The sequence below is a fragment of the Epinephelus lanceolatus genome, chromosome 16, assembly GCF_041903045.1.
Source record: "Epinephelus lanceolatus isolate andai-2023 chromosome 16, ASM4190304v1, whole genome shotgun sequence".
Taxonomy (NCBI): domain Eukaryota; kingdom Metazoa; phylum Chordata; class Actinopteri; order Perciformes; family Serranidae; genus Epinephelus; species Epinephelus lanceolatus.
The window spans coordinates 23,606,469-23,619,934 of NC_135749.1; the positions used below are offsets into that span (position 1 = coordinate 23,606,469).

The 13,466-nt window shown below is 38.9% G+C and overlaps 1 protein-coding gene across 5 annotated transcripts in view; it reads left to right on the forward strand.

The window, feature by feature from the left end:
* Window positions 1-13,466, forward strand: part of celf3a (cugbp, Elav-like family member 3a) — a 49,152-nt gene that overhangs the window by 35,129 nt on the left and 557 nt on the right. For 4 of the 5 annotated variants that reach the window (XM_078175647.1, XM_078175648.1, XM_033636986.2 and 1 more), the window contains 8 exons: window positions 1,057-1,136; window positions 1,593-1,736; window positions 3,718-3,862; window positions 5,823-5,972; window positions 6,227-6,286; window positions 6,784-6,888; window positions 8,759-8,902; window positions 9,028-9,160. In XM_078175647.1, the coding sequence (XP_078031773.1) occupies window positions 1,057-1,136; window positions 1,593-1,736; window positions 3,718-3,862; window positions 5,823-5,972; window positions 6,227-6,286; window positions 6,784-6,888; window positions 8,759-8,902; window positions 9,028-9,155 (956 nt within the window). In that variant the 3' untranslated portion in view covers window positions 9,156-9,160. Of the gene's footprint in view, window positions 1-1,056; window positions 1,137-1,592; window positions 1,737-3,717; window positions 3,863-5,822; window positions 5,973-6,226; window positions 6,287-6,783; window positions 6,889-8,758; window positions 8,903-9,027; window positions 9,161-9,600; window positions 9,699-13,466 lie in introns of all 5 variants that reach the window. The other variant, XR_013493572.1, reaches the window with a different exon arrangement.

Consider the following 13,466-nt stretch of genomic DNA (forward strand, 5'->3'; position numbering starts at 1 on the left):
TCCAAATATTTTTCCTTGAGCCTCTCTGAGAGACTGGCAGAAAATGTGTGTCACCCCCTTTCACCATAAATTCCTTTTTTAAAACTTACCCTGAGATGTTTTTGAGTTAAAAGTTGAAGACGAAATCCTGGAGATGAAAAAAAGCCACTTTTGTCGTGCAGGCAAACGATTTCTTTTTGGCCAAATTTTAAATGAGACATAGAATAAAGTGATTTTGATAAAATATCATTATTTTAAGCAAGTGTTCCTTGCACACGATGTGTTCAAGGAGTATCAGAAATGTGAAAATTCAACAATAATTTCAGTTTTTACAGTTGTTGGCTGTGATAACTTGTTAAATTTTGATGATTTTTAAGGATAACATGCCTTCAAAATCAATTTTGAAGGCATGTGTTCTTTAAAAAGCTGCAGTAAAATAAATACAAAATACAACCATTTAAAGTTTAAGCAAAAAATCCAAATAATTGCTGGTTTCGTGCTTCTTGAAAAACTCATTTTACTGACAAAACTATTAATGATAGGCAGATTAATCAGTTGCAGCCCTACTCTAATATGAAATAATTACAGATAGAGTCCAGATCTTGACTGTAAAAGTGGCACTGACTTTAACTGTTTGTATTTTAATCCAGCCCTGAGAATTAAGCCTCCAGCACTTCACCGTCACGTGAATGTAAATGATTGTTGTCACTAACAACAAAGCTGATGATATTTGCCATGTAAATCAAAGTCCGTCGACAGTTCAAACACAGATGCGAGATTTTTTCTGTGTTTGCTGCATGAGGCATGACTAATGGTGCAATAGGTTTTATGGGTCATGGCTAATGATGCGTTTGGTGGTTTACGGACTGTGATTGATGAAGCAATGAATGTTTTGTGGACCATGTTTAATGATGCCACGGTAACTGATGAAGCGCTGGATGTAAGACGGCTCCTAATGTATTTTTAAAGGGAAGTAGTTACTGTATGCTGTGTGTGTAGGTGTGTGTGTGTGTGTGTGTGTGTGTGTGTGTGTGTGTGTGTGTGAGGCTACGTTTAATAGTGTGTCATTTCATGTAGGGTGTGCATTTGTGAAGTACCAGAGTAACGCAGAGGCCCAGGCCGCCATCAACGCTCTGCATGGGAGTCGTACTTTACCAGTGAGTCCCCCCCTACACACACACACACACACACACACACACGCATGCACAGAAATACAAGGTCACACACACATACAGTTTACACACTTTTAGATGTTCCAAAACCAGTCATTTAGACACTCAACACGGTGACTCAGCTAATAGTTGCCACTTCTCGTTTCTGTACCCCTCCTCCACACACACACACACACACACACACACACACACACACACAGACAGGTCGACTAAATTACAGTTATATCCAACTGTATTTGAAAACTAGACATTTAACACAGTTAAAACACACATTATTAAAAGAGTAAACTCCATATTTCAAGATTTTTTTTTAAGTCAGAGGAGAAATGACCTGACATGTTGTGATTACGTGATCTTGGAGCCATTACACTGCCAGGATGGGGAGATGTTGAGAGTTTTGTTGATGTGAAAAGTGTCAGACAGATGCAGTTTCCTCCGCAGGGCGCCTCGTCCAGCCTGGTGGTGAAGTTTGCCGATTCAGAGAAGGAGCGAGGGCTTCGGCGGATGCAGCAGGTGGCCTCTCAACTGGGGGTCATCAGTCCCATGACCCTGCACCTCGGAGCTTACAATGCCTACACACAGGCCGTGAGTAACACCAACACACAGACATAGACACATTTCTTCAGAAACACACATTCTACTTTTCATGAGAACACTACCTGAGTGTCTCTCAGAGGTCCATATATATATATATATATATATATATGTTCACAATGAAACACAGAGCAAATAAGGTTATGTTTTATGTCCTATGTGCCCACTGATGGTCTGTGAAGATCAGGTACAATATTTGTGATTGGTCAACAATATAAAAACAGTCGGCTGTGGGAAAAAAAGGTTGGGAAGCTCCAACTTTATGGATATTTTACTCAGAGAAATAATTCACTGGCAAAGTGACCATTTGTATCAATTCCTGGCCGCATGTTCCTGAAAAAAAAAAAAATCCAAAAAAGCCGAACATTGTTCATGAAGTGAAGTCATAGGAGATCACATTTAACAACAGCAAAACTACACCAAAGCATCAGTTTACAATATAAAAATATGCAAGAAATGTCTTCAGTTTTAGTGTTTGTCAATTTGGTCAAATTTGTCAAGGCAACAAGCACGAGAAGACATTTGTGCATTTGTTTACTAAAACTGGGATGTCTACATGACTGTGAGTCAGTTGCTCTCACAAAGTGTTATAACTTGTATTGTAATACCTGTTCTGAACTTATTAAATCGTGACCCTGACAAATAGCCCCTGTGTGATAATAAAAGAAAATAAAACTAATCATGAAACTAATAAAAACAAAACATTTAAAGAAGATAAAAACTAAATTAAAACAAGCAAACACCCTGAAACTAACTGCAACTGAACTGAATTGAAAACAAAAACAAAAAATGAAATAACAATAAAAAATAATGAAAAAAAAACAAAACACGATAATTCTGAACTGGATAAACAAGACTTGGATTATAGCGCACGATTTGTGTGAGAGCTTTAAACAGATGTTTTGACATAGTTTTGCTGTAAATGTGAGCCTCAATGACCTTTTTTGGATTTTCTGTTCATTGTAATGAACAGAAAAACAATGTTTTATTTTATGAATTAAAGGTAACACCCATGAGTAACTGATATGCTAATAGTTATTTTGTGGGTGAAGTATTCCAGTCAAAGCTGATGTTACAAAAAGTGAAAAATATTTGACTGGAAATCTACAAAGCGTTCTGGCAATCAAACCTTACTCAATGTGTCCCATGTGATTCTAGTAGAAGAGTTGTAATGTCATACAAGATGATTTTAACAGGAAAAACTGCAGTTTACAATGTAGAGTAAAGCCACATTACAGCTCTCACCGTTAATTGACCGTTTACTGCAAATGGCTTCAGATTTGGCTCATTTACAGTCGTTCACTTTGTGATGTTTAAGGAGGCCTGACAACATGTTTTAGCCATAATGGGCGTATTGATTTATCGTGATGTTCTGCTCTTCAATAAAAAGTTAAACTAAAACCCAAAATGAAATTGCTTTCTGAAAAAGGTAAATTTCTGTGCAGATGCATTTAAAACAACACGAAAGCAGAGGCAGGATTTAATACAATCATTCCGCCCTCACGGCGCAGACACAGAGCTCACTACGTCATGTAGAGAACAATTATAACCTGATCTGGCCAGAGTGACTGATTATGAAGATCATGAAATGTCTGGGCAGGTCTGCACAAACAGAGCGAGTCACCAAGGACGGCTGGTCGGTCTGTTCTGTTGCAACGTGCAGAGATGTGGCCTTCAAATATATTGACTCCTGACTGAGGTTCAGACCTGAGATGCTGCGGTTATTTCAAACATGCTCAATTTTGATGTTTTGTGTCTAGTTAATAATGGAAATCTTAATCTAATCGTAATCTACAAAAATTACTCACTAAATGTCTTGTGTTGAGCATTTTCAATTGTCTCCTATTTTAGGTTAGATTACTCTCAAACTTGGCACACAAAAACACAGACAGATCCCTCTAAACACACTCCAAACACCAAATATCTTGACTCCCTCTCTCCCCTCCTCTCTGTTTCTCTCTCTGTCCTCCAGTTGATGCAGCAGCAGGCCCTGGTGGCGCAGTCGGCCTACCTCTCTCCTGTTGCCACGGTGGCAGCGGTTCAGATGCAGCAGCTCGCCGCCCTCAACCCCAGCAGCATTATTGCCACGCCGATCGCATCCATCACCCCCTCCTCAGGTAATGAGAGGCAGAGATGTCTGGCCCCGGCCAGCCTTGATTAGATTTCTGTTTGAAATATGAGGACAGATACACAAGGAGAGCTGGACCTAAGAGGACAAAATAACAAACATCTATTTTGTAGTTTTTTTTTTCTTTTTCAGTCTGTCATGACGTTAGCCATGTTAGCTTAAGTAAAATGGTGAGTGAGCTAGAGCACCTTCACCCTGTATGTACTTGTTCAGTTTGTATTATAGCCATGTTGACACTGTAAAAAAAATCAGTATTCAATGTAGAATTGTGTTAAACACACTTCAGCAGCAACTTTAACTAATGAAACTGTAAACAGCAAATGTAGACATTCATGTCTCCCTCAGGATCAGTTGTAATAACTTTGGTGATCCCTTGGCTAATTAATCTAGTGCCACCACCAGGCCAAAAAAAATTTAATGTGTCCAATACTTTGATTCATGACCAACATTTATCAGCTGTAGCTGTTTTTTGTGTTTAGTGCTAATTAGCAAATGTTAGCATGTTAAACTAAGATGATGATCATGGTAAACGTTACCTGCTTAAAGGTGCCCTGTGGAGTCATTATATTTACAGTGAATGATATTCACCAAAATGCACTCTGTGTGTCCTCGAGGTCTCACAAATGCATTTCCTCTCTCATGAAACATTTGCAAAAGCTGTTGTTTTTAAAACGTATTTTAAATCCTGCATTATTTACATCCATGTTTACTAGCTTGCACTCCTCAGACCTGGACACATGCCATGTTATTAGTGCCCTCAAATCCACTGTTGTTAATGTAGATGTGTGGAAGGTGCACTCAAAGTGACACAGTCTCGGTGGACTAGCGTTCCCAAGCGCCTGTGCTTCAGTATGTGTCAGCTGCGCCCTGAGATGAACATACCCACACTGCATGATGACCCCCTCATGTGCCAAGGAACAACCAGCACAGCTACAGATACATTTAATTTCTTCCGTAAATATCAGTCCACAGTAAATATAGAAGAGTTGATCATTTCAGTGCAGGGCTACTAAGAGCTTCACGGTCTGTCTCACAGAAAATATTTTAAGACACACTTGGGTTAGCGGGTTATGGTCGCTAAGCAAGACAGGTGCAACCTCCCTTTGCACCCTTGAAAGTTGGCACAACAGTAGAATTACATCCACTACGTGATGCCATCAGGCCCAAAAAGGCTTTTTCCCATAGACTTACTAGCAAAAGAGACACCTGTAAATCAGTGGATGCTGCTTTTTGAATGTCTCAACTCCTGCGAAATTACTCGTTTCAATATCAGGATTTGATCAACTCAGTCCGATAACATTTGGAAAGTCTAGAAGAGCCACATTTTATCCCCATTCAAGTTAGCAGAGTGCTAAAAAGGAAGTAGCCAGCTCAGCCGGCAGGGGTCTCTAGCGCGCCTGCTCTACGAGTAATTTTATATTTTTATTTTTTATTTTGCGCCACTGAGCAACTTTTATAGAAATGAACAGGGTCTTTCCTGCAACACTGTATCCAGTTCTCTTTATACATCCATGGGTAAAAGATGCGGCATGTATCCTTGGCTGTTTTCATCTTCCCTGGCTTTGTAGGCACATTGCTTTGTTTCTTTGCACACTACAGCCACCTGGAGGTCGGTGGAATAGTGTGAAACTGTTGGCAGAACTGTGTATCACTGCCCCCACGTGCGTCATAAAAAATGTTCCGTAGCACTACTGAAGGTCAGAAACTCCACAGGGTACCTTTAACATCGGCACATTTGCTTTGTCATTGTGAGCATATTAGCATCCTGATGTTAGCATTTAGCTCAAAGCACGACTGTGCCAAAGACCAATCAATCATATAAAAGTGAAATCAAATAATTTTCTTATTATTGAAAGTCTTCTCTTTTCTTTGTCTCGCTCTAAATCCTGTATTCATGCTGTCGATTGAATTCATTTGAGTAAAAACAAATGCCTTAAACACATCTCCAGGTACCAGCACTCCACCCTCCATCTCAGCCACACCTGTTCCTGCTCTGCCTCCACCAATCGCAGTGAACAGCTACGCCTCTGTGCCAGCTCCACCCAACGGCCAATCAGCAACTGAGGCCCTGTACACCAACGGGGTTCATGCCTATCAAGGTACGGCCACAACGTCCCTCCCAGCAGCTATACTGGAAAGTAAAGAATAAGTGCGCTGCTGTCATAAAGTATTCCTCCACAGATTCACAGGCTTCCTGTTTTGATGTGCAACTGTGAGAGCCTAATCAAGAGGAAATGAAATTAAAGCACTGAATGTTATTTGGAGCGTGCTGATGTGCCCCAAATAGCATTCAGAATTTTTTTCTTGTGGTGTGCATATAGCAGTTGGTGACAATGTGTTTACTTCTCTACAGCTCAGAGTCCTGTCCTGGATCCCCTGCAGCAAGCTTATACAGGCATGCAGCACTATACAGGTGAGCCTCACTGTGTCCTAAGCTGTATATATTGTTTGAAGTGTCACTGTTTGTTGAAGAAAAACAAGGACATAAAAATAATCTCACCAGTGTACATAACATTTGACTACTGGATGTCAGATTTTTGCAGTTTCAGTTCTTAGAAATAACCCTCCAGTCCGTGTAACCAGCATGCAAAACAGTTTTATGTAACATAATGGGATGCAGCTACATTACCTTTGCACTACCCGACTCCCCAACACTGCATGTGCAAAGTAGCAATTTACACCCAAAGTCAAAACATGCACATATATTACAAAACGTAAATACTTGCAGCTCTATAGGATGAGTCATACAGCTCCAACTAAATGCAAAGTATCTCCCGGTTTTAGCAAATCTGTAGGTGGGAGTGTGGCTCTGTCAGATGTTGTTTTGAGGAGAAAAACTGATTAGTTTGCAGTCACGCTCTCTTCTGCCTCACCGCTGCTCCCTGCTCACCTGTTCCTCCTCCCCTTCAGCCACCTACCCTGCTGCCTACGGCCTGGTGGGACAGCCATTCCCCCACCAGCCGACACTGGTGGCTCAGCAGCCGCAGCAACCGCAGCAGCTGCAGCAACGAGAAGGTAAACTCAAAGTACTGTTCACAAAAGTAGAATTATCATATCTGAGAGGAACATTCCAGTGGTTCCACATGTTTAAGCCCATTTACCACAAATCACACACACTTACTTTACATCACAGATAACATTATTGCCATTCTCGGTGTGTGTTTTCATTCTGTATGAAAATGTGTCAGCAGAGTTTTACAACTTGCTTGAATTAAATCATTTATCACTTTCCAGATAAAGTCTGCATTCATTTTGTCAAAAGCAGGGCTGCAACTAATGATTATTTCTATTACTGACCAATCTGTGCAGCATTTCTTCATGTATTTGATTATTATTTAGTCTATAAACTGTATGAAAATTTCAGAATATGTCCACCACTATTTCCCAGAGCCCAAAATGACATCTTCAGATCTCTTGTTTTGTCTGATCAAGGGTCCAAAAATTAATTTACAATGATATAAAACACCCCTAAAGCTCATTAATAAGTGTCGGTATGCAGATTTTGTTACCTTCAGACTGCTAAACTAAACTAACTCGCTGCTGGCTGTAGATTAGGGCTTCAACTAAGTTATTTTTATTATCAATTTATCTGCTGAATATTTTCACGATTAATCAATGAAAGCTGTAGTTGTTTACTTTTATTTAAAAATAACTTTTTTCATATTTGCTGAAACTTCCACTATATTCACACAGCACTAAATGAGACAGATAAACCTGCTTGTGCGCTGTGGTCAAACTGTCAAACTAGGCAGTGCTGATTAAATATGGATCAAGAGTCTGTAACTGCACTTCTTATTGTTGCCTCAAATGTGCTCAGAAACATATTTTAGTGTACTGTTAAGCTGTAAAAGAAGAACATGTGCTGCAGCAGGTAGGCAGTGCTTGGTACATCGGTCAAAAGTATCCAACATGGCAGCCAGGGCACAAACTTATTCGGTTTCTGAAAACATATGAGGTAAAGTAACAGAATCTTGATTGATATTTGATCAGCGCCGCCTAGTCTGATAGTTTGACTGCAGTTTACGAGCAGTGATTGAGATGACTGACAGCTGTGTTAGAGACTCCTCAGCTCTTATTTGTTTTTCTGGGCACAGCAGTAGATTCTAGTGAATGCCATTAGAGGCATTAGGAAGAGGAGGAGGATTTTTTTTTTTTTATTGATTGACAGTTTCAGCAATTATGATACAGAGTTATTTTCACTACTGTAACTGTGTAATAACTTAAGCTTCAATTGTTGTTAATTGTCTATATAATGTCAAAAAAATATGAAAAATGGTCACTACAATTTCCTTGAGCCCTAAGTGACGTCTTCAGATTTCTTCTTTTGTTCAACCAACAACCAAAAACCCAGAGACTCTCTATAAACTGTCAAAAATGACAGAGAAAAGAAACAAATTTTCACATTAACGAAACTGGAAGGAGCGAATGTTTAACATTTTTGCTTGAAAAATGACAGAAATGTTTAATCAATTATCAAAGTAGTTGGCAATTTATTTTCTGTCTAATCCAATAATCAACTAATCATTGCAGCTCTACTGTAGACTCATATTTACTGTTCAGTCACTTGAGCTGTATCGGTCTAACTCACAGAGGGACAATGAATAAATGCATTTTGCAAAATGGAACTATTCCTTCAAACTGTGTTTAATATTTGATTTTGTGTCATCTGTTCTACTATTCTGCACTTGTTTTAGTTTTTTGTTTTCTTTTTACTTTCCTGACTTGTCAAGTAAAGCATCTCTGGGAATCTATAAATAAATAAAATGTATTATAATTGTTGCACATCGTGTTACTCTCACTGACTCCACAGTGCAGTTTTCACTGAGCCGTCTTGTCTCGTCATGTCATATCCGTGTCGTCGTGTCTCTCCTCTATTTGTGTTCAGGTCCTGAGGGCTGCAACATCTTCATCTACCACCTGCCACAGGAGTTCACCGACTCCGAGATACTGCAGATGTTCCTTCCCTTCGGAAACGTCATCTCTGCAAAGGTCTTTGTCGACCGCGCCACCAACCAGAGTAAATGCTTTGGTGAGTCACTCTGATGATTGTTGTCATTTTCGCTTTATTTACTTTCACCTTCTTTTTTTTTCTCCTAGAAATGAAGCTGCCAGTGTTGAATGTTTAATTTCTTCATTCTGTCACTTCCCCCTCAGGTTTTGTGAGTTTTGACAACCCATCCAGCGCCCAGACTGCCATCCAGGCCATGAACGGCTTCCAGATCGGCATGAAGAGACTGAAGGTGCAGCTGAAGAGGCCCAAGGATGCCAACAGGCCTTACTAAAGGAGGTGAGTTATTGTATATTGACATACTCAAGGAGACGGGGAGGGCTCGGGGAGGGAATGATAGACAGTTGGAAATGTGTCTGGGAGTTAAAGAGACAGTGTGGATGTAATTGGGGGGCTCAATACTTAAATGGCTGTCTTTCATGTGGAACTGAAGAAGTCAATAACCCTACAGTAGATTAACTTTAATGAGGTGGCAGCACTCATCAATTTGAAATGCATTGTGTAAAAGTGGCTGCTTCTTTTTCTGCTCAGGGACAGTTTGATTGAGAGGTAGATTTTTCTTCTACTCGGTTCTAATGTTGTGTCTAACCAGTGTTCTGTCGCAGGGTTGAATGCCAACTACTGTTCGTCATTAATTTTTTGTTTTACTTTTTCATTTATTGTTTTTGTGCTGTGCCATATGCCATTTTTCCTGAAAAAAACATCACACCACTCTCAAGACTGTCCCGCCCATACATATATCGTGGAGACGTGCGTCGCTATGGCTACGGTTGCCTAGCAACCGCTAAAACCTCCCCCCCTTCCTTCTCACTGCGTTGTAAGTTAATTGGCCTGTGTTGGTTGCTGTGGCGATATTGCCTGTGATGGTTGCCATTAGCAATTTTTTTATTTTGGGCCGTTGCCTTGATTCACCATGCTCAAACTGCATGGCGGGTTACTGTGGCGACCATGAACTGTGTTTGGTGCGTTGTGAGTTTCCTCTTATTATTTTGTCCTGGTTTTTAATCCTTGCAAACACTGATCAATAACTGTCACTTTACCTCAGCATCTGTAAGCAACTGATTATCATGACATGCTGTTTTTTTTTTTCCTCTAAAAGCTTCAATGCTAAGAGCTAAATTAGCCCTGCTGTCCATCAAATATGGATAAATATATATATTAGAACTTTTTCCTTTTTGGTTTTTGATTAGTTTCCTTTTTGTCTGTCATGATTATCATTCTTACACATTCCCTCTGTTTAGTTGGTTGGTGTGGTAGTTTTCGGTGAGTGCGGGGTTTTTGTTTGGTTGTAACTCAATTCCAAGTGACTTTGTGCCTGAACTTTGTTTGGTTTTTGTGAGACTGGAAACGTACTGAACGTGCCCCTGTAAATGGTTGAAGACGTGTGTGAATGTCGTGTGTGTGTGAGACAACGAGAAGGTGCGTGCATTTATATCTGTCTGAGTGTTTTGTATTGACTCGATGTGTAAAAATATTCATGTGTAAGTAAATGTGTCTGTAAATGTGTGTGTGTGCGTGTGTGGGTGTTGTACCAACTGAGACACTAACCTTACTTTAGAAGGTTTTGGGTAAAGCTGTTTGGTTCCTGTGACACGTGCTGCTGGCTGAGGAACTGCATTCCTCTGTAGGAATTCTGGGACTCCAAAAACATAATAATAATAATGACTAAAAAAAAAATACTCACAGTATTAAGATAATACAAAAAACACATAATGTGTCTCATGCTCAGGGTATCTGCAGGTCTGAAAAGGTAAGAAATTGATGAAACAAAAATGAAAGCCTCAGATAAAACGTCCCGATAAAATTTTCAGATTTGAAAATGTTTCCAGTTCTAGAAAAAAAGCACAAAATCAAAACAGTTTGAATCCCTTTAAACCTCTATATAACTAGATATTTATCATCTTTCCACAATAAAGAAAACCTTAAGCAAATCAGTGCATTTTATCCATTAATGAACCCCTTAACATACAGTTTTCCTTGTTTCCCCTTAATGTATCACTTAAGGTTCCATATGATGCTCATTTTATACTTGTATTTTTTGTTTCATAACATGTTGTTCACACACGTTTATGTGCAAAAAAAATATAATTTTTCTCTTACAGTGTGTCTGAACATACCTGTATTCACCCTCTGCCAGTCTCTTTAAACCCCCCTCCCAAAAAAAGCCCAGTCTTTGACATGACTGTGATGGCGCTGTAGCACACTTTCTATCTTAATAATTGCGTTGCTAGGATAAACTTGGGTCCATGTTTACTTCCTGTCAGCTGATGTAAATCACATACACTGCATCCGACACTGCATACTGTGCACTACATACCCAAAATGTAGTCTATGGTTCAACATACTTTTGTGTACATAATCAGTAACGTGTCCTTTCGGACGCTCTGAGCTGCAGTTACCTCGGCACTGAGGGCCTCCTTGCTGGGTGGAGACATGTAACCAGAGGTGGAAGAAGTACTCAGATCTCTTACTAAAGCAAAAGTAACAATAGTGCAAAAATACCCTTTAACAAGTAAAAGACATTCAGATCTCAAATGAAAGCGCACAAGAATTGGCATTAAGATATACTTAAAGTACCAAATGTGTAAATACTCACTGTGCAGTTAGTGATGCATTAATGTGTCAGTGTTAGAAATGTTGCAGCTGGTAAAGATTGAGCTCATTTCAAATACTTAATTTACTCCTGGCTATATTAATAGATCAATTTACCAGTTGATTTATATTCTGTATTATAATCTAAATAATAAACAATAGGAAAAAGTAACTTATAACTAATATTTTTAAATAAATATAGTGGAGTAAAAAGTACAGTATTGACTCCCAAACTGTAGTGGAGTGGAAGTATAAATGGGCATAAAATGGAAATACTTAAGTAAAAAACAAGTACTTTAAGCTGTACTTAAGTACGGTACCTGAGTAAAGGTACTTAGTTACAATTCACCACTGCGTGTAACTATGGTAACCCGTGCCAACCTCAGTTCTAGTGGTAATTTAAAAGTACTTTTATTGTGCCGACATAGCATCCAGGGTTTACATACTGTAATATTTCACCAGAAATAGTATGCAATTCACACACTGTTGATTTCATACTAAAGTATAGACTATAGATCACAAAGTTTGTGTACAGTAGCTTCTGGGTAGAAAGCCCAGCATCATGTACATTAAATGAAACAGAGCTGAGCAAACACTGCCTCTATTGTTTAGTTTTTTACCACAAACAAAAAGTCAACCTAGAAAAATCAATATCAGTTCAAGTGTACATTATATTTAGAAGACAGCTGCTGTTAATTCAAAGCCACCAGACTCCACTGACAAATACAGGAATTTTCCGTAGCAGAACACAAGAGTTGCTGCTCTACAAACGCCTCGCTCAGTTAGTGTGGAAGGTAAAGTGGAGCAAATAATCAAATATAGCACACACTTTTTTCAGGTGGCTACAATATTTTTTGCTGCATCCTCATCCACAGCAGTGTCAATACTTTGTCTCTTTGCTGGTAGATTTGATTTATCAGAGCTGCCAGCAAAGCAACATAGTACATCAAATAAGCACAACAGAAAACCAGATAGGTCGGACCATGTTTAATCATGCGTCTTTAAATGTAACAGTAACGGCTGAAAATGACAACAGAAATAAACAAGTTTGCAGATTTCACATATCTTAGCAATTGTAATCAAATGCTAGATGTCTGTCCAGAATAATAAGGTCATAGTTGTGACATCACTTCCTCACGGAAGTCCTGACGGCTCGTTTAAAAGCAGTTTCTGAACAGGAGTGTGTGTATTTCCCAGTGAATTAAGCGGTTTCATACTTTATCAGTATTTATATAAAACCTATACCTGCTTTATAATAAAAAATGACATGGAGATCTGATTTTTTTTAACAATATGGGACTTTTAAAGTCATGTAGTATAAATAAATTAAGTTTAATTGATATCAAAGCTGTTTTCTTTCTTTTTTTATGGCTGCACTATTTGTCAAATTAAAAAAAATCTTACACGTTTCCCTTAAATTCATCCTGACATCTTTGGAAACGTTGGTATCTAAAATCAGAATTATAGTATATAGACAATTAGGTCAGTCCAAAAAAGGTTTGAGGGTTTGTAGTGACTGTTTGTTAAGGGGGTTTTAATAAGACACAGAATATTCACATTTACTGCTATGACCTTTACGACCTTTTTGTGAAGCCCGTTTATCTAAATTTAACACCAGTTGTGTTAAATTTAGATAAACGGGCTTCACAAAAAGGTCGTAAAGGTCATACACAGATATTTCTGGTACCTGCAGATGCCCTGTTTGCAGCAACCTGCATTACAAATAAATGTGTTGGATGATTTGAATCTACTTACCTCCCTGAGAAGCTACAGTTTGTTGAACGACACGGTTCTGAATATTATTAGAACGAATGCAAAATGATCTCCAACTGTTTTCTAAAAATCTGGAGGTTATAGTTATCCCCACCAGAATTCCTACTGTGCATGTTCTGAATTAATTTGCCTGCCAATAGAGATGACAAACTATTTTCTAAGAGCGTGCATACACTTGCAGCAGTATGACTGTCACTATTTGAGTTGCATGGACACTAGT